Source organism: Hyla sarda, chromosome 2 (genome assembly GCF_029499605.1).
Source record: "Hyla sarda isolate aHylSar1 chromosome 2, aHylSar1.hap1, whole genome shotgun sequence".
Classification (NCBI taxonomy): Eukaryota; Metazoa; Chordata; class Amphibia; order Anura; family Hylidae; genus Hyla; species Hyla sarda.
The window spans coordinates 259165888-259193772 of record NC_079190.1 but is presented as its reverse complement, the minus strand read 5'-3'; the positions used below and the strand labels follow the sequence as shown (position 1 = coordinate 259193772).

General features: G+C 45.1%; 1 protein-coding gene across 1 annotated transcript in view; it reads left to right on the top strand.

The window, feature by feature from the left end:
- The window catches only part of MYOM3 (myomesin 3), a 141204-nt gene that overhangs the window by 35486 nt on the left and 77833 nt on the right, over window positions 1-27885 (top strand). The window contains exons 5-10 of the mRNA XM_056557031.1: window positions 2904-2999; window positions 9669-9757; window positions 14127-14171; window positions 15617-15757; window positions 15918-16079; window positions 19414-19555. Coding sequence (XP_056413006.1) covers window positions 2904-2999; window positions 9669-9757; window positions 14127-14171; window positions 15617-15757; window positions 15918-16079; window positions 19414-19555 — 675 coding nt within the window. The remainder of the gene's footprint in view (window positions 1-2903; window positions 3000-9668; window positions 9758-14126; window positions 14172-15616; window positions 15758-15917; window positions 16080-19413; window positions 19556-27885) is intronic.

Genomic DNA, 27885 nt, shown 5'->3' with positions numbered 1-27885 from the left:
GTGCCATGTTTAAAGAAAACCTTTGGGAACATAAATGCAACATACACAGATCCCAGTAACCTATAATGTAGGCAAATAGCACTTTTATCATGCCTTTGAATTTAGAAAGCAATGCCACATTCTATAGAAATGAATATTTTAACAGTGCTTGCACCATATGCAAATTGATCTTATATAGTCACTGAAATGTAGGTTTTCCAGTTGTAGCCATGTAAGCCACAGCCAAGTTCTGTCCAAATCTTGTTCTTGCACCAATGTTTCTATTTTCAGTGCTCAGAGTTATCACTCAAGCCTGGGTGAGCTAATAGCTGCAACTTTCAGAGCTTATTCTTCCATGACTGGAGAAGGCTCACTTGTATATGGCGTGAGGGATGTTAAAATATTCATTACTGTAGAATGTGGCATTACTTTTTACATATGAAGTTATGCCCCAGGAAGTACTGGGAGCTGTTTGGGTTGCACTTATGTGCGGCCCGGTTCTCTCTAAAGTTACGAATACTACCATAGTTACGTATCCATACTACTACCAATGTTTGTCTATAAAGACTGCATGGCTGTGCCCAGTGTCACACAGGGAAATAAGCAGAGACACCAGGATGGACCAGAGCACCAGTGCTGGACTCAACAAGGTAAGTATGTCTATCATTTGTTTCATTATAGTATACCGAAGGTTTTATCAAAAATGACTATAGTAAAGCTCTTTGCAGGAGACGTCTTTGTCCCCACTCCCCCACTATTAGTAACTGTGCTTTATGAGACAAAAATGTCAGCTCTGTCTCTATACCACCTATCATCAGAGACCCAGTGTAATGTGATTCTACGGCCCTGGGTCTTGCTATTGAGATGGAGCAGAGAGTGCCTTCTCCTCATGTGGAGTTATGTGCAGCAGAGATCAGGGACAACGCCACCTATGTTAAGGTATTTTAAGAATTCAAAATGAAGGTAATTGAGAAAAATCCAGCACAGTGCTGCACTATAGTCATTTTTCATAAATGTTTACAGGTACACTTTAATCATTTTATGATTACTGATCTCTATGTATAAGCTTTTGTAAGTGACATTTTTTAGTGACAGGTCAAGGACAGAATTTTCCAGAAGGATTGCTTGTGGAGTATACGCTGCATTATTCTCTGAGAAACACAATCATACACTTATAGCATCATAAAATACTGTTTGAAGATTAAGTTAAAGCCAGAAGATAGGGAACACAAATGAACCTGGCCTTAAAGGAGTACTCCGCCCCTAGACATCATATCCCAGTGACCCCGCCACCCGTACCCAGTGTTTGGAACAAAATGTTATGAATGCTGGGGCAGCGGAGTACCCCTTTAGAGCATACCAGTCATTTGATATAAAATAATGCTCATATATGTGGCTCACTAGGTCAAGCAAATGCTTTACATGTCTTTTTTATGTGTCTAGTTTCTTTATTTGGCTCACAAATCCCTCTGTTCTGCTGCTCACTCATTCTGACATCCACTGCACAGGAAGGGATGTGTCAGTGGTAAGCACTGAGCCCACCCTCACTCACCATGCATTCACTTTTGCCCCAAGTCTGCTGTGCTGGGTTTCTTTTTCCAATCACTGCAGGCTGCTCTATTACAGGAGTCTCATAGGACAGGAGTGATCACTGAGAAGCGTGAGTCCCACAATCACTTCCTGTACTTTGTCCCAGCCTGTGCTTTTGCTGGGACAAAGATTATGCTGCAGCCAGCCAGATATATGTTCTAGGGGTCTTTTTTATATGCAATGATTTTTATAAAAACAAGATAACATTTTTTTTATTAAGTATATTAGAAAAGTTAATGTTTGGTCAAGATTTAAACATATAAAAAGTTTTTGAATCTGACAGTGCCCATTTAAACTGCATTTTTCTATTGACATTGTTATACCTGAGTTGGCAGGCCTGCTTATGGGCAGTCATGGCATGTTTATATGCCATAACTGCCTGGATAACCCCGTGAAATATTGTATCTTCTAACACAACATGTACAATTTCAATGGGCTTCAATAAATCAAAAAGATTCTGGTCATAGACTTAGCCTACTTCTCAAGAGTGCCTACAGATGTGTATCGAGGATTGCTTTACCAAGAGCATTATATACCTTAAATATCCTGACCAAGACAGAGTGAATTTATGGCTGCAGCACTTGCCCTTATTGCTCAGTATCCTAGCTAGCTATGCTTCAAAGTATCTATCATATGTCACAGACTGTTTTTGGCTAAATTTACCTTTAAAGGGGTACTCCGGTGAAAACCTTTTTCTTTTAAATCAACTGGCTCCGGAAAGTTAAACAGATTTGTAAATTACTTCTATTAAGAAATCGTAATCCTTCTTGTACTTATTACCTGCTGAATACTACAGAGGAAATTCTTTTCTTTTTGGGATGCTCTCTGATGACATCACGAGCACAGTGCTCTTTGCTGACGTTATTATAATAATAAGTGTTTATTTATTGTTGTCCTTAGTGGGATTTGAACCCAAGGCCCCAGCACTGCAAGGCAGCAGTGCTAACCACTAAGCCACCATGCTGCCCTTAGCATACATCTGCTATGCACAGTTGCTAAAATGGACAGAGATGTCAGCAGAGAGCACTGTGCTCGTGATGTCATCAGTGTTCCAAAAAGAAAGGAATTTCCCTATGTAGCATTCAGCAGCTAATAAGTACTGGAAGGATTAAGATTTTTTAATAGAAGTCATTTACAAATATGTTTAACTTTCTGGCACCAGTTGATTTAAAAGAAAAAAGGTTTTCACCGGAGTACCCCTTTAAGATAGCCTAGAACTGTTATATAACATCATAAAAATAGAGGTAAAATATGGGCTTTTTTTTAATTATATGTAGCAGGTTGTTATACTGTTTGAGACTCACACTTTAATGACTGATAAACTGTCTCTACAGGTTTAAAAATGGACAGCCTATTGAACTGAAAACATCACCACCCGGAAAATATAGAATCCTAAATGAATTTGGCATGCTTACCCTGGAGATTCGCAGGTAAAGTAACTGTATTAGGGCTCGTTCACACGGTCGCCTGTTCCCGTCAAAAAATGCCCATTCTGCAATCCGTTTACTACTTTTGCAAACGGGTTGCAAAGGGCTGTTAAAGGATCCCATTGATCTCAATGAGATTTTTTTTACAGTCCTTTATCACCCGTGTGCACCCGTTTTGTTTTTGATCCTTTATTTTTGACGGGCAAAAGACGTTGAATGCCAAATTTTTTTGCCTGTCAAAAATAACGGGGGAAAAACGGATCTTTTAAATTTAACATTGAAGTCATGGCAAACAGATGAACCTGTAATGTCATCCGTTTGCCCCCAGTTTATACTATCCATCATTACTTCTGAGCATGCTCAGAAGAGGTGAAATCAGCAGACTCCTGCAATGTTGTGGGACGACTACTACTCCCATCATGGAACAGAGTTGTTTCCATGATGTGAGTAGTAATTCCCCCAGCTGCAGGAGTCTGCGGGTGGCTGGGGAGACTATATTAGTGCTTGTACTACTACCCCTATCATGGAACAGAGTCTGTTCCATGATGGGTGTTGTAGTGCAGGGGTTGAGGGATTGATTGCAACGGGTTTCACTTCTTAGACCCGATGCGTTCAGAAGTTATTAAGCAGGGGAGCGGGCGGCAGGATCCGCAACCCTGTGATGTATCCTGTGTATTTAGTTTCATGTTTGAATCCGCCGCAGGGAGCCCTGAGTGTCCGGTACCGAGGAGCCATTCAGGGCTCCTGGCGGGGTTTTTAAAATGAATATTGTGATGTGCTGCTGCTAGATATACTTTTCACATATAGCACTGCGGATGCATATTATGACAAATGCACTGCGGGGGGCACATTATACATACACTGCTGCGGGAGTATATATTGATAAATGCACCGGCAGGGGTCTTGGGGGGGGCTAGATAAGCACTGGGGGGCTAGATATATAGGCTATATGTCTGCCCCCCCTGCAGTGCTATATATCTTGCCCCCACAGCGCTTTTAACCCCTTCATGACCCAGCCCATTTTCACCTTCATGACCTGGGCATTTTTTGAAAATCTGACCACTGTCACTTTAAACATTAATAACTTTGGAATGCTTTTACTTATCATTCTGATTCCGAGATAGTTTTTTCGTGACATATTCTACTTTATGTTATTGGTAAAATTTCACTGATATTTGCATCCTTTCTTGGTAAAAAATCGAAAAATTTCATGAAAATTTTGAAAATTTAGCATTTTTCTAACTTTGAAAGTCTCTGCTTCAAAGGAAAATGGATATTCCAAATAAATTACATATTGATTCACATATACAATATGTCTACTTTGTGTTTGCATTAAAAAATTGACAAGTTTTTACTTTTGGAAGACACCAGAGGGCTTCAAAGTTCCGCAGCAATTTTCCAATTTTTCTCAAGATTTTCAAAATCGTAATTTTTCAGGGCCCAGTTCAGGTTGGAAGTGGATTTTAAGGATCTTCATATTAGAAATACCCCATAAATGACCCCATTATAAAAACTGCACTCCCCAAAGTATTCAAAATGACATTCAGTAAGTGTTTTAACCCTTTAGGTGTTTCACAGGAATAGCAGCAAAGTGAAGGAGAAAATTCTAAATCTTCATTTTTTACACTCGCATTTTCTTGTAGACCCACTTTTTGAATTTTTACAAGGGGTAAAAGGAGAGAAATCACCCTAAAATTGGTAACCCAATTTCTCTTGAGTAAGGAAATACCTCATATGCATATGTAAAGTGTTCGGCGGGCGCAGTAGAGGGCTCAGAAGGGAAGGAGCGACAATGGGATTTTGGAGAGTGAGTTTTTCTGAAAGGGTTTTCGGGGGGCATGTCCCATTTAGGAAGCCCCTATGGTGCCAGAACAGTGGACCCCCCCCCACATGTGACCCCATTTTGGAAACTATACCCCTCATGGAATTTAATAAGGGGTGCAGTGAGCATTTACACCCCACTGGCGTTTGACAGATATTTGAAACAGTGGACTGTGCAAATCAAAAATTTTATTTTTCATTTTCACAGACCACTGTTCCAAAAATCTGTCATACACCAGTGGGGTGTAAATGCTCACTGCACCCCTTATTACATTCCGTGAGGGGTGTAGTTTACAAAATGGGGTCACGTGGATATTTATTGTTTTGCGTTTGTCAGAACTGCTGTAACAATCAGCCACCCCTGTGCCAATCGCCTCAAATGTACATGGTGCACTCTCCCTTCTGGGCCTTGTTGTGCGCCCCCAGAGCACTTTGCGCCCACATATGGGGTATCTCCGTACTCAGGAGAAATTGCGTTACAAATTTAGAGGGTCTTTTTTCCCTTTTACCTCTTGTGAAAATGAAAAGTATAGGGCAACACCAGCATGTCAGTGTAAAAAATTTATTTTTTTACACTAACATGCTGGTGTAGACCCCAACTTCACCTTTTCATAAGGGGTTAAAGAAGAAAAAGCCCCCCAAAATTTGTAAGGCAATTTCTCCCGAGTACGGCGATACCCCATATGTGTCCCAAAACTGTTGCCCTGAAATACGACAGGGCTCCAAAGTGAGAGAGCGCCATGCGCATTTGAGGCCTGAATTAGGGATTTGCATAGGGGTGGACATAGGGGTATTCTACGCCAGTGATTCCCAAACAGGGTGCCTCCAGCTGTTGCAAAACTCCCAGCATGCCTGGACAGTCAATGGCTGTCCGGCAATACTGGGAGTTATTATTTTGCAACAGCTGGAGGCTCCGTTTTGGAAACAGTAGCGTACCAGACGTTTTTCATTTTTTGGGGGGAGGGGGGCTGTGTAGGGGTATGTGTATATGTAGTGTTTTTTACTTTTTATTTTAGGTTAGTGTCAGTGTAGTGTAGTGTTTTTAGGGTACAGTCACATGGGCAGAGGTTCACAGCAAGTTTGCCGCTGGAAGTTTGAGCTGCAGCGCAAAATTTGCGCCATCTCAAACTTGCAGCACTCACTGTAAACCTCCGCCCATGTGAGTGTACCCTGTACATTCACATTGGGGGGAGGGGGCAAACATCCAGCTGTTGCAAACTCCGAGCATGCCCTTTGGCTGTCCGTGCATGCTGGGAGTTGTAGTTTTGCAACAGCTGGAGGAACACTGGTTTGGAAACACTAAGTTAAGTAATAAACTTTCAAGTGTTTTGCAACCAAACTTAGTGTTTCCAAACCAGTGTGCCTCCAGCTGTTGCAAAACTACAACTCCCAGCATGCATGGTCTGTCAGTGCATGCTGGGAGTTATAGTTTTGCAACAATTGCAACAGCTGGAGGCACTGAGGTAGGAAACGGACAATGTTTCCCAACTAGTGTGCCTCCAGTTGTTGCAAAACTACAACTCCCAGCATGCCCAGACTGCCAAGGCATGCTGGAAGTTGTAGTTCGGCAATATCCGAAGGATCAGATGTTGCCGAACTACAACTTCCAGCATGCTTGGGCAGTCTGGGCATGCTGGGAGTTGTAGTTTTGCAACATCTGGAGGTCCACAGTTTGGAGACCACTGTATAATGGTCTCCAATCTGTGCTCTTCCAGATGTTAGAGAACTACAACTCCCAGCATGCCTGGACAGACTGAGCATGCTGAGATTTGTAGTTTTGCAACATTTGGAAGAGCACAGATTGGAGACCATTATACAGTGGTCTCCAAACTGTGGACCTCCAGATGTTACAAAACTACAACTCCCAGCATGCCCAGAAAGCCAAAGGCTGTCTGGGCATGCTGGGAGTTGCAGTTTTGAAACTCTCAGAGGCAGCAGTGAGATCGCTTTACGGCGATCTCACTGCTGCCAATGAAGATGCCGCACTGCTGCCGGAAACTCACCTCCGGGACGCATCGCAGCCGGGACCGCACGGAGGACGCCGGGACCGCACGGAGGACGCCGGGACCGCTCGGGACACCGCTCCGACGGGTAAGTGACGCCGGGGGACGGGTCAGGGACACTTAGCAGAGCGGTGTGTGTCCCGATCCCCGTGATCGGGACTCACACACCGCGCTGCTAAGTATTTTCATAGCGAAACGCTGCTATCAGTTAGTCAGATTTGACCAGCTGATAGCAGCGATCGCTGGGGGGGGGGGGGGACGAAAGATAGCCACCATATTTCCGGGCGCTGCGGGATGCCGCGAGTAGCGGCAGTAATGTCCATGACGTACCTGTATGTCATGGGTCGGGAACACCTTGCCACCCATGACGTACAGGTATGTCATAGGTCGGGAAGGGGTTAATATAGATATGGCCCCCGCTGCCACTCATAATGTTCATTTTAAAAACCCTAAATGACTCCTCAGTACCGGCCATTCAGGGCTCCAGGCAGGGGATTTAAAAATGTAAGTAAAAACACACGATACATTGCAGGGTTGAGAATCATGCCACCCACTCCCCTGCTTTATAACTTCTGATCGCATCAGGTCTCAGAAGTGAGACCCAGTGCGATCAATCTCTCAGACTCTTTTCCATGATGGGGGTAGTAGTACAAGCACTAATGTAGCCTCCCCAGTCGCCTGCAGACTCCTGCAGCCAGGAACTATTACTCCCATCATGGAAACAAGTCTGTTCCATGATGGGAGTAGTAGTAGTCCTGGCTGCGGGAGTCTGTAGGTGGCTGACTTTTCATACTAACGGATGAAAAACGGATGCAAAAGGATATCACAGAATGTCATCCGTTTGCATCAGATTGCATCCATTAGTAGTATGGTCTGTTTAGGAGGCAGTGACAGGAGAAAAGCGCGACGGAAGTAAAGGGCCATGTGAACGTAGCCTTACTTTTAAGAATTTAAAGGGGTACTCCGGCGCTTAGACATCTTATTCCCTATGGCCCAGATTTATCAAACTGTGTGTGAGAAATAACAGAGTGATTTCCCCTCAGCAACCAATCACAGCTCAGCTAACGAGCTGTGGTAAAGTGAAACATGAGCTGTGATTGGTTGCTGCTGGAAAATCACTAATTTTTTTATTTCATACAGTTTGATAAATCTGGGCCATAGAACTTGCAGGATCTGCTGCTAACTCAGTGCCAGATATCACAGGACACCTTCAGGGGTTCTATGTAGTCCACACCACAAAATAATAATTGTTATCTTGCCGGAATGATAGGGACCAACACAAAATTACACAGACAGTTATAATATAATGTGCTTGATAAATGGTACAAGTGACATCCTGTGGTCAATATGAAGAGTGCACGTACCAGCAGGAAATATGAAAAATACATTGTGCACACATAGTAGAGTGCAGGCACCATCATGTGGTAATGATGCTAATTACATGCACTATTAATATCCATCAACAAAATATGGAGAAAAAATAGAGCGCAGGCATATGGTATCAATAGGACATATGCACAGTATTGCTTGTTTACATGCCTGTTCCAATACTCAGAATCTATATACAGTATATAAAAACAGAAGGCCTGACTCACTGACGCATCATGCGCAGCCTAAACCCTTAGACCTAGAAAGCTGATTTTTTTTGTTTTTAACACATAGATGAGGAATAAGAAAGGATTTTTTGAAATTCAACCCTTAAGGGGTTGAAAGTTCGAATGGAAGTTGTCATTTTTGAAGCTAGAAGCATGAAACTTTGTTTTTGGGCTAACAATTAGAGATAAAGAAATACATGTTTTAACGTTTTCTAAAATTCCACCCCTAGAGGGGTGAAACGGGGGTTCAAAGTTTGTATGAATTAACCCCTTGCTGCAGAACGCCGGGTATACCCAGCGCTGCAGCACGGGAGGGTTATGAAGCGAGCTCAGGAGCTGAGGTCACATAATACCCGCACGGTCCCGGCTGCTATCAGCAGCCAGGACCTGTGGCTAATTCCAGACATCGCCGTTCCAGCTCTCTTTAACTCTTTAGACCCGGCGATCAAAGTTGAAAGAATTCGGGTTGTTTTGATGCCTGTAGACTTTACCCAGAGTGGCCTCATTACTATAAAATCGTAAAAAGTAGATCTATGTTACCCCAAATTTAACACAAGCGAAGCCGCGGGCAAAAGCTAGTCATAAATAAATAAACAATCCACTCTAATGTAGCTAGTGTTTTACGTAAATTAAAATAAATAAATAAAAAGCCTACTTGATGTAGAAATGTTCAAACTATGATAATACGATGTAATTGATTTTGCATGGTAAAGGCCAAAAATGTTACTTTTTATTGCGTATATTGGTGGTTGCAAACTCTTTTTTTTTGTTTTTTTGTTATCTTATTCTTTTGTGATTATTTTACCGTATTTACAAGCTAGGTACCCCCAAATTTAAAATATTGTTAGTGGTGCCCATACTTTTGTTGCTATTTAGTTTCAGATAGGTAACTATGGCTTGTTTGTTATTTTCCCCTGCCGCTGCCATTCTAAATGATTTAGGTCCAATTCCCAGGAACCTTGCTGATCAGCTAAATGACGGTGCCAAGATACTCAAATTCCCTTTACTGTTTACTAGGCAGAGCACTGTTCACTTAGTTGTGACTGTTAATGGTAGTACAACTCAGTCTTATTAACTTAAAGGCACAGCTACAACCCAATGTACAGTGCTGTGCCTAGTAATACAATAGGACTTGGCACCCAAAAATACTAGGGAGTCAAGGGGGGTGGGAGGGGATGGCTACTATTTTAATGAAAAAATTATTGTGTCATAAACTACATCAATCATTGTGTTTTTTCCTTTGTCTCTAAAAGATGTTCCATGGAAGATTCTGCTGATTATAGTGTTGTGGCTACTAATAGCTTTGGACAGGCAACCTCTTTTGCAAATGTGCTTGTTAAACGTAAGTCATAAATACGTATTGTAAACACTAGCAACTGAATTTGTAACCTATCGGAAAACTGGTAGATATTGAGCGTTTTAAACTGTCTTATTATCTTGAAAATATACATGTATACAGCAGTATACAGAATGCACTGAGAATCACACCATTATAATTCAGTTGTTTAGAAGTTGCTTATCCCAAAGAGAATTGCAATTCATATAAGCAAATAAAGTAGACTTGCATCAAGTGAATGTTCAGCTGACAAGTCATGTCACTAAATGCTGCCTTCTATGTCTTACCCTGACACTGTAAAACTTCCTATGACTCTATCTATCATTACCTAGTTTTTTCCACTGAAATGCTTCCACGTGTTGCAACCACAATCTCTCCACTACAAGTGGCACTACAGACTTGTATATGCCTACAATGAATTTGACTGAACTGAATAATAGACACTGTAGCATTTCTAAGTGCTGTACCAGAAGTTTTATTCCCATTGAGGCCGGATTGTCTACACATTCTTTCAGACTAGCGAACCGTGGTCCAGATCCCAGTCATCCAGACAACCAGCCGATTGCCTGAGGAGGCAGTCGGCTCTCCCTGCATTAATTTGTGTCAGTGTCCTTAAGATATGATATAAATAAATAGCTGAGCATGGCACCCTTTTTCTTACAAAGAGTTTCTTCTATGATGCAAGGGGCATGATTTGTGCTACCTCCATCATTCTGCTCTGGCCAGCCCTGACAAGAAGAGGACAGAGCAGAGGATCCATGTGGGACCTAGGATGGGGGCCTTATCAGGTGAATAGTCACACGTGTTCCCCTATCTGTGTCTCTACATTTATTGGAGAAATACAGCTCCAATCATGACCGCCTGTGCATGATGGGAGTTGTAGTCTGCAACAGCTGGAGAGTGACAGAATTATATGGGCATAGTGACAAAGTACACATGGGGGCATAGTGGCACAGTTCATGTGGGGGCATAGTGACACAGTATTTGTGGGGGCAAAGTGGCACAGGAGATATAGAGGCATAGTGGCACAGGAGATATGGAGGCATAGTGACACAGTTCATGTGGAGACATAGTGGCACAGTTCATGTGGAGAGATAGTGGCTCAGTTCATGTGGGGACATAGTGGCACATTCCATGTGGGTACATAGTGGCACAGTGCATGTGGAGGCATAGTGTCACAGTTGATGGAGGGCATAGTGACACAGTTCATGGAGGGCATAGTGGTATAGTTCATTAGGGGCACAGTAGCATCATTCTTTGAAGGGGAACAGACACCTGATTCATTGTTTTAAGGGACATAGAGGTATAATTATTCACTTCAGGGCACAGTATTTGGCAATATTATATTAAAGGGCATAGCATGTGGCAGTGTTATTACTTAGGGGCACAGTGTTGCAGTATTCTATTGAAAGGCACAGTATGTGGGAGTATTCATGTCATACAGGCAACAGTATATTTACACCCTCCACACTTCAGTAGCTCATTTTACCCTTGTTAATAGTAGTATAACAATAATGTTCTACAACTGGCAGCATCTTTTTCTTTCATGGCACTGCGGCCACTAGGTGAACCAGGCCTTAGTACCTATGTTCTAGACAACCCATCTGCAGCTCACATGGTGCTTACTCTGTTCCTCATTGTAGCTTGTGCCAATCCAAGCATTGTACTATGGTTTATCTGTACAGGTCTGTAACTGAGAGGACAATTATCACTATTGAGCAAAAAAAGGCAAACAATTTGAGTAAACGTAGTGTGCACATGCAATACACATCAGACAAATCTGTTTAGAAGTATTTAGAAACTTTTTGGCACTGTTTATGCAAGTGCATTTTAGTAATATCTTTTTTGCTGTCCATTAAAGCGTTCAGTAGCAAAATGCGGTAGATTTGGTGCTTCTTTGATCAGAATGGATTGGTGTAAATGCATAATCCCAGATACACCTTTCCAAATGTACTAAGCAATATGCACATTCATCTCTCATTTATATAGAAAACTGACATGGTTTAACCCCTTAAGGACCGGGGGTTTTTCGGTTTTTGCATTTTCGGTTTTTGCTCCTTGCCTTTAAAAAATCATAACTCTTTCAATTTTGCACCTAAAAATCCATATGATGGCTTATTTTTTGCGCCACCAATTCTACTTTGTAATGACGTCAGTCATTTTGCCCAAAAATCTACTGTGAAAAAAAAATCATTGTGCGACAAAATTGAAAAAAAAACGCAGTTTTGTAACTTTTGGGGGCTTCCGTTTCTACGTAGTACATTTTTCGGTAAAAATGACACCTTATCTTTATTCTGTAGGTCCATACAATTAAAATGATACCCTACTTATATAGGTTTGATTTTGTCGGACTTCTGGAAAAAATCATAACTACATGCAGGAAAATTAACACGTTTAAAATTGTCATCTTCTGACCCCTATAACTTTTTTATTTTTCCGTGTATGGGGCGGTATGAGGGCTCATTTTTTGCGCCGTGATCTGATGTTTTTAAAGGTTCAATTTTTGCATTGATAGGACATATTGATCACTTTTATTCATTTTTAAATGATATATAAAGTGACCAAAAATGCACTATTTTGGACTTTGGAATTTTTTTGCGCGCACTCCATAGACCGAGCGGTTTAATTAATGATATATTTTTATAATTCGGACATTTATGCACGCGGTGATACCATATATGTTTATTTTAATTTACACTGTGTTTTTTTTTTTTATTGGAAAAGGGGGGTGATTCAATCTTTTAATAGGGGAGGGGTTAAATGATCTTTATTCACTTTTTTTTTTCACTTTTTTTTTGCAGTGTTATAGGTCCCATAGGGACCTATAACACTGCACACACTGATCTCCTATGCTGATCACTGGTTTCTCATTAGAAACCAGTGATCAACAATTCTGCCGCATGACTGCTCATGCCTGGATCTCAGGCATTGAGCAGTCATTCGGCGATCGGACAGCGAGGAGGCAGGTAGGGGCCCTCCCACTGTCCTGTCAGCTGTTCGGGATGCCGCGATTAGCCGCGGCTATCCCGAACAGCCCGACTGAGCTAGCCGGCCACTTTCACTTTTAGCCGCGCGGCTCAGCTCTGAGCGCGCGGCTAAAGGGTTAATATCGCGCGGCGCCGCGATCGGCGCTGCTCGCTATTGGAGACGGGTCCCGGCTTCACTATGACGCCGGGCCCGCCGTGATATGACGCGGGGTTACTGTGTAACCCCGCGTTATATCGGGAGAGCAGGACCAAGGACGTACCGGTACGTCCTTGGTCCTTAAGGGGTTAAACTCATATTAACATGTAATTGTAACTACCGTATTTTTCGCCCTATAGGACCCACCGGCATATAAGACGCACCCAATTTTAAAGGTGCAAAATCTAGAAAAAAAAGATTCTGAACCCAACAGTGGTCTTCAACCTGCGGACCTCCAGATGTTGCAAAACTACAACTCCCAGCATGCTCGGACAGCCATTGGCGGTCCGTACATGCTTGGAGTTGTAGTTTTGCAACATCTGGAGGTCCGCAGGTTGAAGACCACTGGTAGGAGGTAATGCTCCATCGCTGTCGCCGCGTCCCCGTGGTGTCCCCGACGCTCCAGACGTCTTCTTCCCCGGGATCCACGCTCTCAGTCGCCGTCATCATGATGCTACACACGCCGCTCCTATTGGATGAGGGGACGGCGTGCTTGACGACGTGATGATGTCAAAGGAGAGCGCCGGCCATGCAGGGGATCCCGGCACGGAGCAGACACCGAGGAGGCAGGTAAGGTCCCTCCCGGTGTCCTGTAAGCTGTTCGGGACGCAGCGATTTCACCGCGGCAGTCAGCTTTGATTGCCGCGTCTGAAGGGTTAATACAGGGCATCACCGCGATTGGTGATGTCCTGTATTAGCCGCGGGTCCCGGCCGTTGAAGGCCACAGGGACCGACCTGATAGGTGTGTGTATTTGCCGTATAAGACGCACCAAAAAGTCTTATACGGCGAAAAGTACGGTAGTTATTTTTGTAAAGTGATTAAGAAAGTAGGTTTCACTTTGGCATGATGCTTTTTATTAGAGTGGGTGGCATGATTAAAGGTAATTGTGCTACGCAAACATTTTAAAAAACACAATCAATACCTTCCTAGCTCCTGCTGCAGTTCTCTAGGAGAACATTGATGATCTAAGAAAAGCAGGTTGATAACAAGCTCTGTAGTGGCTGGCATGTCATTTGTTACCAATGTTAGTCATTACTGTTCACTACTGACAATCCCTTTGTGTGCCTAATAACTTACTTATGTAAATATATAAGCAATTATCAAACTGAGAAGAAGGTTCAGTGTAAAATGTCTTTGTTAATATAATTTATCCATGGTCCTGTTGCAATAGTAATCCTTTTTTTTCTCCAGAATATCTAGGGTTAAAATCTGGCTGGGATTCAATTTCCTATCCTGGTGAGTTAACTTTTAAATATCTTAAATAAACATGTTAAATATAACTGTACTTAAGAAGGAATATAACAAATTTATACACATGGTTTTACATGTGAAACGTATATGTAATTCACAGAAATGGAACAAAAGTGGAAAGGTTCCACATAAAAATTCTGTTTAAAGGATTAAGGGCTAAAATTAATGGGGTACTCCAGCGCTAAGACATCTTATCCCCTATCCAATGGGGATAAGATGCCTGATCCCCCTCCCATAGGCTTGCATTGAGGGGGTGGAGCGTGACGTCACACGTGGGCGGGGCCGTGACGTCACAATGCTCCAGCCCCGTGATCGCCAGTAATCAGACCCGGAGCGAACTTGCTCCAGGGACCGTTTATAATGGGCTACTGCGTGCAGGATCATGGGGGTCCCCAGCAGCGGGACTCCCGCGATCAGGCATCTTATCCCCTATCCTTTGGATAGAGGATAAGATGTCTTAGCGCCGGAGAACCCCTTTAAAGGAGTGCTGCGCATGAAGAAGAGGCCCACGTGTATCTATATGGGAGAGCATGAGAAACAGTGATCTCTGGCTTTCCCATGGAGACAAATAGAGGGGGCATGTCAGTCATTTGTGCGGGGGTCGACACACTCCATTCCTGGGGACAGCTAGGGTGCCATGGAGGAGATTGCGGGGGTCCCAGTGGTCAGACCCCCACAATCAGACACTTTTTTCCCTATCCTTTAGATAGGGGATACGTTTTCCTGGACCACAGTACTCCTTTAGGTGGACATTCACATGTACTTAATTTGATGTGGATTGTGTGCTGCACATTTCAGCCATTTATTTATATTGATTAAATTCGGCTGCCCCTAATGGGAGGAGGTGTGAGGGATGGGGGGTGGGGGATGCAGGGCAGTGAGACAATAAGGACACAGACATGTCCCTACTGTGACTTGTCAATAACTCTGGTATCGATGACCGATCTTGGTAAAAATATATATATATATATTTTTTATTTTTTTATATAAATGTATTAGTTTATTTGCATAGCATTTACAAAAATGTACAATAGTACACAAAACAGCAAAGTTTACAAATACATACCAGCACAAAACCTAAATACACCAAAGTCTGCATGTCAAAAGCCAAGAGGGGATTTTAAAAGGAATTGGATGCATAAAGAAACAATTATACTTCTTCTTTCTGGCATTTACTTATGGCTTTCACAAAAAAAAACTGCATAAAAAATTGCAGTGGGGTTTATCCCCAAAAATGCTGTATGTGCAGTGAACTTAATGAGCAGGCCGTGAAGATTTAGAAAAAAAGGGGCAAGGCACTTTTCCCAAATGCAGCTACTGGTGAGGTTAATAAGGTCAGATAGGGCATTGACGGCATATAACAGTCTTAAATGAAAAAAACAATTTAATTTTGTATTTAATATATTATTTTATGATTTTAATAACTGTAGCTTTGCTGCCAGCATATGAAGGTGAATTCACTAGTAACTTGGGACCAGTGTATACAAGGGAGAAGGAATCGTTTGCTCTGTCATGTTCTGTTTCCTCCAGTCTTGAAAGACACAAGCCAAGTGTACAGTGGTTTAGAGATGGTATGTACATTTTATAACCAAATTAATTACATATATTCATACATATATCTGATATAGGGTATTTGACACACTCATACAAGATGGCGACAGCTTTCAATTGAACCAAAAGAATGACAATCCACACATACATACCTATATACTTTTTGTTTGCAACCAACAGGAAAATTAGTAAAAGAGACGGAAGGCAAGAAGATAAGCTGTGAAGGCTTAGCGGTGTCTATAACTGGGTCTCCTGCTTTTAAAGAAGATGAAGGTTTCTATACAGTCTCTGTACCCGCTGCAACTGGGCATCAGGAACAAACTACCTATATGTTTGTGAGAGGTTAGATAAAATAGTATTTGTTCTTCAATTTCACTTTAGACTCTTGTCTATCAGCGGGTCACCTCTGAGAAGAGAATTAAGGGGGCTTACAATAGAAAAGAATAGCTCTAACACATAACATTTATCAGGGCTTCTCCTACTTACTTTTATACAAAAGTCATATTAGTACCTGTGACTCCTTTTTGTGTCAATAGAAATGCATGCAAGCTGTATGATTTCCGACCCTACAGATGAAACTAGAAAATTTTAATATGGTACAAAAGTTAATTTATTTCAGTAATGCAACTTAAAAGGTGAAACTAATATATGGGAGAGACTCATTACATGCAAAGCAAGAAAGTTCAAGTGATTTGTTTAATAATTATGTCTTACAGCTCATGAAAACCCCAAATCCCCAATATATTATATGATTTGCAGAAAGTTTTATTTTCGCGGGCTACCCCAACCAAATTATTTTTTAAATATGTTTCTTATGTAGATAACAGTACTGCTTTTTGCAGTGGCTCACAAATGATATATTCACTGATCAGAGTCATTCTCTTTTTTTGTCTTCCCCATCTGGCCCAGAATATCATGATGATCTCTTCCAACTAAAACTCTTCAGGGCAGAACCTGCAACACAAACATATTAGGCTCTGCAATTTTCCAGCATGATCCTCCCCTTTTCCCCAGAAATGCCTCCAGCCTCCTGCAAACACAATACCACCAGCCTTCCCATAACACACAATGTTTCCAGCTCCCCCCCACCCACCCACCCACAAGCACACACATCGCCTTCTGCCTTTCCCATATTCCTCCAGCTTTTCCCACACACAATGCCTACAGCCTCACCCCTTACAGTGACAGAGGGGTGTACATGGGAGACAGGGGTGTAGAGGGGTGTACATGGGTGATAGAGGGGCATACAGGGGTGACAGAGGGGTGTAGAGGGGTAACAGTGGGGTGTACAGGGGTAACAGTGGGGTGTAGAGGGGTGACAGAGGGGTGTAGAAGGGTGACAGAGGGGTGTCAGGGGTGACAGAGAGGTTACAAGGGGTGACAGAGAGGTGTAGAAGAGTGAAAGAAGGATGGGGTGCACTACCTGAAGCTGAGTAGGTCTCTGTCAGTGCCGCCCCTGCTCCCTCGATCCACATCATTCTGCTGAGTGACTAGGGAGAATCCAGTGTCCACAGCTGCTTTCACAGGAGAAGAAGGATACACGGGGATAAGAGCTGCAGCATCCTGTCCCAGCAGTGTGCACAGACATCTCTACCACCCACCCTGCACGCCTGTGACTCACTCCCAGCGCTGCAGGCCCTGCCGCACTGCGAGTCACAGGTGTATAGGCCAGGATGGAAAATTCAACAACATTTTTGTGTCCTGGAGTGTCCTGGTACCCCTGCTGGGGCACCCTGGTTGGGGATCACTGCCAAGTGTAATGTGTGCTGGATTCCCTGTGCCGGACATCCTTAGCTGATATGCCCCCTTGCAGCAGCACGCCTGAGGCCTCAGTCACCTTATGGGAGCTACTGCCCTGAGGTAATGCTTGATAGTCTGAGTATGGATAGTCCCAAACCTTCCCAAACTCAGACTAACAAGCATTACCTGCAAGGGAATTGCTATATCCACATCATCTGGAGGACAGTATGAAAAGGAGCATATCGTTACAGAGCTTTATTGGGTGAGATTCTCAAGATTGAAACTATGAACACTATACATAACTTCTCAAAGTCCCTATTTTTGCACTTTCAATACACTATTTATACTTATTTACAAATCTGTTTAACTTTCTGGCACCAGTCAAATTAACAAAATAGTTTTCCACTGGAGTATCCCTTTAAGCTCTAAAGCTCCACCCCTTTAAACTCTAAACTAGAAAATCTTGTATGTATTAGCAATTAGCAACTATGAAGCAAAATTTCCCTAATGTGCATGGGGTCCTAAAGGGGTACTCTGGTGGAAAACATTTTTTTTTAAATCAACTGGTGCCAGAACAGATTTTTAAATTACTTCTATTAAAAAATCTTTACCCTTCCAGTACTTTTTAAGCAGCTGTATACTACAGAGGAAATTCTTTTCTTTTAATTTATTTTTTGTCTTGTCCACAGTGCTCTTTGCTGACACCTGATGCCCGTATCAGGAACTTCCAGAGCAGGAGAAAATCCCCATAGCAAACCTATGCTGCTCTTGACAGTTCCTGAAACGGGCAATAGGTGTCAGCAGAGGGCACTGTGGACAAGACAAAAAAGAAATTCAAAAAGAAAAGAATTTCCTCTGTAGCATAAAGCTGCTTAAAAGTACTGGAAGGGTAAAGATTTTTTAATAAAAGTAATTTACAAATCTATTTAACTTTCTGACACCAGTTGATTTAAAAAAAAAAAAAAAAAATTCCACCAGAGTACCCGAAATAAAATATACGTTTTAAATTACAATGAAATTAATGTAATTGCAATATCATACTAAATGATATTGCAGGACTAATCTACTCATGTGGCTACTGTTCATAGTATTATTATTAATATATATATATATATATATATATATATATATATCAGGGCAATTTTAAATATTTAATTTGAACATATTTCAGGAATCAGTAATAGAATTTGAAAGCAGAGAGGTTAAGTCCCATACTGCCATACTGACCTTACTGCACAAAATCTCTAGACCTTTTACCTTTTCACCAAGAGGTTTCTGAACCCAACCTGTAATCACATTATCTTCAGCAAAAGATATGACTCAATACAAATAAAACTACTATGAGAACAGTGAATTGTTCACAAGAAAGTCGGCTCTGTGTTATCTATTACTTATGAGGGTCCATTAATGAATATTGTCTTTCTGTCTGTACAAGATTCCTGCCCTAATATGTTAAGTGCAACTTCCTGATTTGTAGCATATACTTAAATTGTATTTTAAACATTACCTTGTCATCTCAATACAACTAAACTGTTAAACAGCACAGTTAGCAGGTGTAGGACCAACAATCCATAGGCCAGAAAGGAAACCAATCATATATAAGAATCAGCAAGACAACATAACTATAGTACTATTACAACTCTTATATAAACACCTTCTAGCATGAGGAGTATTGGGTCCTGGTAGTTTACTGCCTTGTAGCATCTCTTGTGTAAGCCATTGGGCAAGGAAGTCCAGTTTAAACTAATTTTATATGAATACTGATTTTTTATTTTTTTTATCAATAAAAGATTTATGTATTTTAAAGCAAACTTTTTTCCATTGCATTTGTCCAATGTTTCTTGATGCTGACCATGTATGTCTAATGGTTCTCGATGTTAAAATAGTACATAAACAGCACTGTTGAGCTAATGTTGTTTCCTTTATTCTTGCCAAGATGCTGTACCAACTAAGGCTGGGGTACCAGGATCCCCTCTCAATGTGCAGTGCAACGATGTCCAGAAAGATTGTCTACTTTTATCCTGGACTCCTCCAAGTGATGACAGGGGCAGCTCCATAATTGGTTATTTTATTGAGAAGTAAGTTCACTGTAAATCTAGGGATTGGGATTCTAAGGGCAGCTCTGCACTATTATTATTGGGTACTCCACCCCAAGATCTTATCCCCTATCTAACGGGCCACTGGGAGCCCCCGTGACCTTCGGGCTGGCACCGCGGCATTATGAACAAGGACACGTGGAGCTTCCATGTTCATGAAATCACACCGCACCCCCTCTATTCATGTCTATAGGAAGGGGCATGACGGCTAGTGCATAGCCATAATGCCTCCTCCCATAGACATGAATGGAGGGGCTATGATGGCTGTGGTCACCCATCATCCGGCATGGAGCTCAGTGCACTGAATGGAAGGGGTGCCTTGCCTGCTGGAGATCAGGGGTGCCTCGCCGAAGATCAGTAATATGTTACTTATTATCTAATTCTGACCATGTACTTCTATGTACATCCATTTTTCTGCCTGTATCTATTTATTATGAAATACCTCTTTTTATCAGCTCAAAGCGTTAGAAATCCTCTCAGGGGAAGGGGCGTGTCCCTCCCGTGTGGTGGTGGGAGGTTATTAGTGTGTCTGCTCATGTAGCCTTTTCCTCTCTTGTTCATGACTCATGGACAAGCCTGATGCTGCTGCAGGACTGGTTAGTGTCCCAGTAGGTATGGGGACCACTAGTGGTGGGGTTTTCAGGAACTGTTTACTTTATTAACTATTCAAAAAAAATAGGTCTTTCATTTTCATCAGTACCAACATATAAAAAGTTTTTGGAAATGACAGTGCCCATTTAACCTCTTCAGGACATAGGGCGTATGGATACGCCCTAAATCCCGAGTCCTTAAGGACCGAGGGCGTATCCATACGCCCGTGGGAATTCCGGCCCCCACCGCTAGCCGGTTGGGGACCGGAGCCGGATGTCTGCTGAAATCGTTCAGCAGGCATCCCGGCATATCGCCCAGGGGGGTCATTATGCCCCCCCATGTCGGCGATCGCTGCAGATCGCTGGACAATTCAGTCCAGCGATCTGCGGCGATTCCGGGTCAATCGGGTCTCCAGTGACCCGATGACCCGGAATTACTGGCTGTTCGAGGCCGTCAGAGACGGCCCCGAACAGCCAGAGCCTGCAGGGGTGAGGTGGCACTGGTGCCACCTCACGATCGCCCTGATTCGTCGGCCGGATTACCGGCCGACCAATCAGGGCGCCTGCTGCGGGTGTCACTCCCGCACCCGCTCCGCCCCTCTTCCGGAGGACGTGAGTGGGTGCGGGACGTGCACCCCGGGTGCTGGGGACCCCGATCCCCGGCACCCCTGTTGGGATCGGGGCCCCAGGAGCAGCTGCGGCGGCGGGACTGACCTGCAGCGTCTGGATCGTTGGAGGTGAGTGACAGCCTCCTGCTGTTGCTTAGCAACAGCTCCCAGCATGCAAAAAGGGCATGCTGGGAGCTGTAGTTATGCAACAGCAGGAGGCAGACCACCACAACTCCCAGCATTCCCTTATGGGCATGCTGGGACTTATGGTTTTGCAACAGCTGGAGGCACATTCTTTCTATGGAAAAGTGTACCTTCAGCTGTTGTCTAACTACAACTCCCAGCTTGCACAAACAGCTAAAGTGCATGCTGGGAGTTGTAGTGGTGCATCTGCTGGTTGCATAACTCCCAGCATGCTGTCACGATGCCGGCTGGCAGGTAGTGGATCCTCTGTGCCAGAGAGGGATTGGCGTGGACCGTGCTAGAGGATCGGTTCTAAGTCACTACTGGTTTTCACCAGAGCCCGCCGCAAAGCGGGATGGTCTTGCTGCGGCGGTAGTGACCAGGTCGTATCCCCTAGCAACGGCTCAACCTCTCTGGCTGCTGAAGATAGGCGCGGTACAAGGGAGTAGACAGAAGCAAGGTCGGACGTAGCAGAAGGTCGGGGCAGGCAGCAAGGATCGTAGTCAGGGGCAACGGCAGGAGGTCTGGAACACAGGCTAGGAACACACAAGGAAACGCTTTCACTGGCACTAAGGCAACAAGATCCGGCGAGGGAGTGAAGGGGAAGTGAGGTGATATAGGGAAGTGCACAGGTGTAAAGACTAATTGGAACCACTGCGCCAATCAGCGGCGCAGTGGCCCTTTAAATCGCAAAGACCCGGCGCGCGCGCGCCCTAGGGAGCGGGGCCGCGCGCGCCGGGACAGAACTGACGGAGAGCGAGTCAGGTACGGGAGCCGGGGTGCGCATCGCGAGCGGGCGCTACCCGCATCGCGAATCGCATCCCGGCCAGAGGCGGTATCGCAGCGCCCCGGGTCCGTGGAACCGACCGGAGCGCTGCAGTGAGAGGAGTGTAGCGAGCGCTCCGGGGAGGAGCGGGGACCCGGAGCGCTCGGCGTAACAGTACCCCCCCCCCTTGGGTCTCCCCCTCTTCTTGGAGCCTGAGAACCTGAGGATCAGACTTTTGTCCAGGATATTGTCCTCAGGTTCCCAGGACCTCTCTTCTGGACCACAACCCTCCCAATCCACTAAAAAGAAGGTTTTCCCTCTGACCTTTTTAGATGCCAAAATTTCTTTGACGGAGAAGACGTCCGAGGAGCCGGAGACAGGAGTGGGGGGAACAGATTTGGGAGAGAAACGGTTAATGATAAGTGGTTTAAGAAGAGAAACATGAAAGGCATTAGGAATACGAAGAGAAGGAGGAAGAAGAAGTTTGTAAGAGACAGGATTAATCTGGCGCAAAATCTTGAAAGGACCAAGATAGCGTGGTCCCAACTTATAGCTAGGGACACGGAAGCGGACATATTTGGCGGAGAGCCATACCTTGTCTCCAGGGGAAAAAATGGGAGGAGCTCTTCTTTTCTTATCCGCGAATCTCTTCATGCGTGAAGAAGCCTGTAAGAGAGAATTTTGGGTCTCTCTCCATATGATGGAAAGATCACGAGAAATTTCATCCACAGCGGGCAGACCAGAGGGCAAGGGGGTAGGGAGGGGGGGAAGAGGGTGACGGCCGTACACCACGAAAAACGGGGATTTGGAGGAAGATTCAGAGATTCTGAAATTATACGAGAATTCGGCCCAAGGTAGAAGATCTGCCCAGTCATCCTGGCGGGAGGAAACAAAATGTCGTAAATAGTCACCCAAGATCTGGTTAATTCTTTCTACTTGTCCATTGGATTGAGGATGGTATGCAGAAGAAAAATTTAATTTAATCTTGAGTTGTTTACAGAGAGCCCTCCAGAATTTAGACACAAATTGGACGCCTCTATCCGAGACGATCTGCGTAGGCAACCCGTGAAGACGAAAAATGTGTACAAAAAATTGTTTAGCCAACTGAGGCGCTGAAGGAAGACCAGGAAGAGGGATGAAATGTGCCATTTTGGAGAATCGATCAACGACCACCCAAATAACAGTGTTGCCATGGGATGGGGGTAAGTCAGTAATAAAATCCATACCAATCAGAGACCAAGGTTGTTCGGGGACAGGCAGAGGAAGAAGAAAACCAGCGGGCTTCTGGCGAGGAGTCTTATCCCGGGCACAGATAGTGCAGGCTCGCACAAAGTCCACCACATCAGTCTCTAGAGTCGGCCACCAATAGAAGCGAGAGATGAGTTGCACAGATTTCTTGATGCCCGCATGACCTGCGAGATGGGAGGAGTGACCCCATTTGAGGATTCCGAGGCGTTGGCGTGGAGAAACAAAGGTCTTTCCTGGAGGAGTTTGCCTGATGGAGGCTAGAGAAGAGGAAATCAGGCAGTCAGGAGGAATGATGTGTTGAGGAGAGAGTTCAATTTCAGAAGCATCTGAGGAACGAGAGAGAGCATCGGCCCTAATGTTCTTATCAGCAGGCCGAAAGTGAATTTCAAAATTAAATCGGGCAAAGAACAGAGACCACCTGGCCTGACGAGGATTCAGCCGTTGGGCAGACTGGAGGTAGGAGAGGTTCTTGTGATCGGTGTAAATAATAACTGGGAATCTTGATCCCTCCAGCAGGTGCCTCCATTCCTCAAGTGCTAATTTAATGGCTAGAAGCTCTCGATCCCCGATGGAGTAGTTCCTCTCCGCCGGAGAGAAGGTCCTAGAAAAAAAACCACAAGTAACAGCATGCCCGGAAGAGTTTTTTTGCAGAAGGACAGCTCCAGCTCCCACTGAGGAGGCATCAACCTCCAATAGGAAGGGTTTAGATGGGTCAGGTCTGGAGAGCACGGGAGCCGAAGAGAAGGCAGACTTGAGTCGTTTAAAGGCGTCTTCCGCTTGAGGAGGCCAAGACTTGGGATCGGCATTTTTTTGGTTAAAGCCACAATAGGAGCCACAATGGTAGAAAAATGTGGAATAAATTGCCTGTAATAATTGGCGAACCCCAAAAAACGTTGGATGGCACGGAGTCCGGAGGGGCGTGGCCAATCTAAGACGGCAGAGAGTTTATCTGGGTCCATTTGTAGTCCCTGGCCAGAGACCAAGTATCCTAGAAAAGGAAGAGATTGGCATTCAAACAGACATTTCTCAATTTTAGCATAGAGTTGATTGTCACGAAGTCTCTGAAGAACCATACGGACATGCTGGCGGTGTTCTTCTAGATTGGCCGAAAAAATTAGGATATCATCAAGATATACAACAACACAGGAGTATAACAGATCACGAAAAATTTCATTAACAAAGTCTTGGAAGACAGCAGGGGCGTTGCACAGGCCAAAGGGCATGACCAGATACTCAAAGTGTCCATCTCTGGTGTTAAATGCTGTTTTCCACTCATCCCCCTCTCTGATGCGGATGAGGTTATAGGCGCCTCTTAAGTCCAATTTAGTAAAGATGTGGGCACCTTGGAGGCGATCAAAGAGTTCAGAGATGAGGGGTAAGGGGTAGCGGTTCTTAACCGTGATTTTATTAAGTCCGCGGTAGTCAATGCAAGGACGTAGAGAGCCATCTTTTTTGGACACAAAGAAAAATCCGGCTCCGGCAGGAGAGGAGGATTTACGGATAAAGCCCTTTTTTAGATTCTCCTGGACGTATTCAGACATGGCAAGAGTCTCTGGGGCAGAGAGAGGATAAATTCTGCCCCGGGGTGGAGTAGTGCCCGGGAGGAGGTCGATAGGACAATCATAAGGCCTGTGAGGAGGTAGAGTCTCCGCTTGTTTTTTGCAGAAAACATCCGCGAAGTCCATATAGGCCTTAGGGAGACCGGTTACTGGAGAAAGCACAGAGTCACGGCAAGGGTTACTGGGAACCGGTTTTAGACAGTCCTTGGAACAAGAGGGCCCCCAACTCTTGATCTCCCCAGTGGACCAATCCAGGGTTGGGGAATGAAGTTGAAGCCAGGGAAGTCCAAGGAGAATTTCCGAGGTGCAATTGGGGAGGACCAAAAGTTCAATCCTCTCGTGATGAGATCCGATGCTCATTAGAAGGGGCTCCGTGCGGAAACGTATGGAACAGTCCAATCTTTCATTGTTTATACAATTGATGTAAAGGGGTCTGGTGAGACTGGTCACTGGGATGTTGAACCTGTTGACGAGAGAGGCCAAAATAAAATTTCCTGCAGATCCAGAGTCCAAGAAGGCCACAGAAGAGAAGGAGAAGGCAGAGGCAGACATCCGCACAGGCACAGTAAGACGTGGAGAAGCAGAGTAGACATCAAGGATTGTCTCACCTTTGTGCGGAGTCAGCGTACGTCTTTCCAGGCGGGGAGGGCGGATAGGACAATCCCTCAGGAAGTGTTCGGTACTAGCACAGTACAGGCAGAGGTTCTCCATGCGGCGTCGTGTCCTCTCTTGAGATGTCAGGCGAGACCGGTCGACCTGCATAGCCTCCACGGCGGGAGGCACAGGAACAGATTGCAGGGAACCAGAGGAGAGAGGAGCCGAGGAGAAGAAACGCCTCGTGCGAACAGAGTCCATATCTTGGCGGAGCTCCTGACGCCTTTCGGAAAAACGCATGTCAATGCGAGTGGCTAGGTGAATAAGTTCATGAAGATTAGCAGGCATTTCTCGTGCGGCCAGAACATCTTTAATGTTGCTGGATAGGCCTTTTTTAAAGGTCGCGCAGAGGGCCTCATTGTTCCAGGATAATTCAGAAGCAAGAGTACGGAATTGTACGGCATACTCGCCAACGGAAGAATTACCCTGGACCAGGTTCAACAGGGCAGTCTCAGCAGAAGAGGCTCGGGCAGGTTCCTCAAAGACACTTCGAATTTCCGAGAAGAAGGAGTGTACAGAGGCAGTGACGGGGTCATTGCGGTCCCAGAGTGGTGTGGCCCAAGCCAGGGCTTTTCCAGACAGCAGGCTGACTACGAAAGCCACCTTAGACCTTTCAGTGGGGAACTGGTCCGACATCATCTCCAAGTGTAATGAACATTGGGAAAGGAAGCCACGGCAAAACTTAGAGTCCCCATCAAATTTATCCGGCAAGGATAGTCGTAGTCCAGAAGCGGCCACTCGCTGCGGAGGCGGTGCAGGAGCTGGCGGAGGAGAAGATTGCTGGAGCTGTGGTAGTAACTGTTGTAGCATAACAGTCAGTTGAGACAGCTGTTGGCCTTGTTGCGCTATCTGTTGTGACTGCTGGGCGACCACCGTGGTGAGGTCAGCGACAACTGGCAGAGGAACTTCAGCGGGATCCATGGCCGGATCTACTGTCACGATGCCGGCTGGCAGGTAGTGGATCCTCTGTGCCAGAGAGGGATTGGCGTGGACCGTGCTAGAGGATCGGTTCTAAGTCACTACTGGTTTTCACCAGAGCCCGCCGCAAAGCGGGATGGTCTTGCTGCGGCGGTAGTGACCAGGTCGTATCCCCTAGCAACGGCTCAACCTCTCTGGCTGCTGAAGATAGGCGCGGTACAAGGGAGTAGACAGAAGCAAGGTCGGACGTAGCAGAAGGTCGGGGCAGGCAGCAAGGATCGTAGTCAGGGGCAACGGCAGGAGGTCTGGAACACAGGCTAGGAACACACAAGGAAACGCTTTCACTGGCACTAAGGCAACAAGATCCGGCGAGGGAGTGAAGGGGAAGTGAGGTGATATAGGGAAGTGCACAGGTGTAAAGACTAATTGGAACCACTGCGCCAATCAGCGGCGCAGTGGCCCTTTAAATCGCAAAGACCCGGCGCGCGCGCGCCCTAGGGAGCGGGGCCGCGCGCGCCGGGACAGAACTGACGGAGAGCGAGTCAGGTACGGGAGCCGGGGTGCGCATCGCGAGCGGGCGCTACCCGCATCGCGAATCGCATCCCGGCCAGAGGCGGTATCGCAGCGCCCCGGGTCCGTGGAACCGACCGGAGCGCTGCAGTGAGAGGAGTGTAGCGAGCGCTCCGGGGAGGAGCGGGGACCCGGAGCGCTCGGCGTAACACATGCCTGTTGGCTGTCGGTGACTGCTGAGAGTTGTAGTTTTGCAACAGCTGAAGGCACACTGGTTGTGAAACTCAGAGTTTTTTTTTACCTAACTCAGTGTTTCACGACCGGTGTGCCTCCAGCTGTTGCAAACTACAACTCTCAGCAGTCACCGTACACCATGCACCGTACATGCTGGGAGTTGTAGTTTTGCAACAGCTGGAGGCACACTGGTTGTGAAACACTGAGTTAGGTCACAAACTCAGTGATACATAACCAGTGTGCCTACAGTTGTTGCAAAACTGCAACTCTCAGCAGTCACCGACAGCCAACGGGCATGCTGGGAGTTGTAGTTATGCAACAGCTGGATGTCCCCCCCCCCAATGTGAATGTACAGGGCACACTCACATGGGCGGAAGATTACAGTAAGTATCTGGCTGCAAATTTGAGCTGCCGCAAACTTTCTGCTGCAGCTCAAATTGCCAGCGAGAAACTACTGTGAACCCCCGCCCGTGCGACTGTACCCTAAAAACACTACACTACACTAACACAAAAAATAAAATAAAAAGTAAAAAACATTACATATACCCCTACACAGCCCCCCTCCCCTCCCCAATAAAAATGAAAAACGTCTGGTACGCCACTGTTTCCAGAACGGAGCCTCCAGCTGTTGCAAAACAACTCCCAGTATTGTCGGACAGCCGTTGACTGTCCAGGCATGCTGGGAGTTTTGCAACAGCTGGAGGCACCCTGTTTGGGAATCACTGGCGTAGAATACCCCTATGTCCACCCCTATGCAATCCCTAATTTAGGCCTCAAATGCGCATGGCGCTCTCACTTTGGAGCCCTGTCGTATTTCAAGGCAACAGTTTAGGGTCACATATGGGGTATCACCGTACTCGGGAGAAATTGTGTTACAAATTTTGGGGGGTATTTTCTGCTTTTACCCTTTTTAAAAATGTAAAATTTTTGGGAAAACAAGCATTTTAGGTAAAAAAAAAATTTTTTTTTTACATATGCAAAAGTCGTGAAACACCTGTGGGGTATAAAGGTTCACTTAACCCCTTGTTACGTTCCCCGAGGG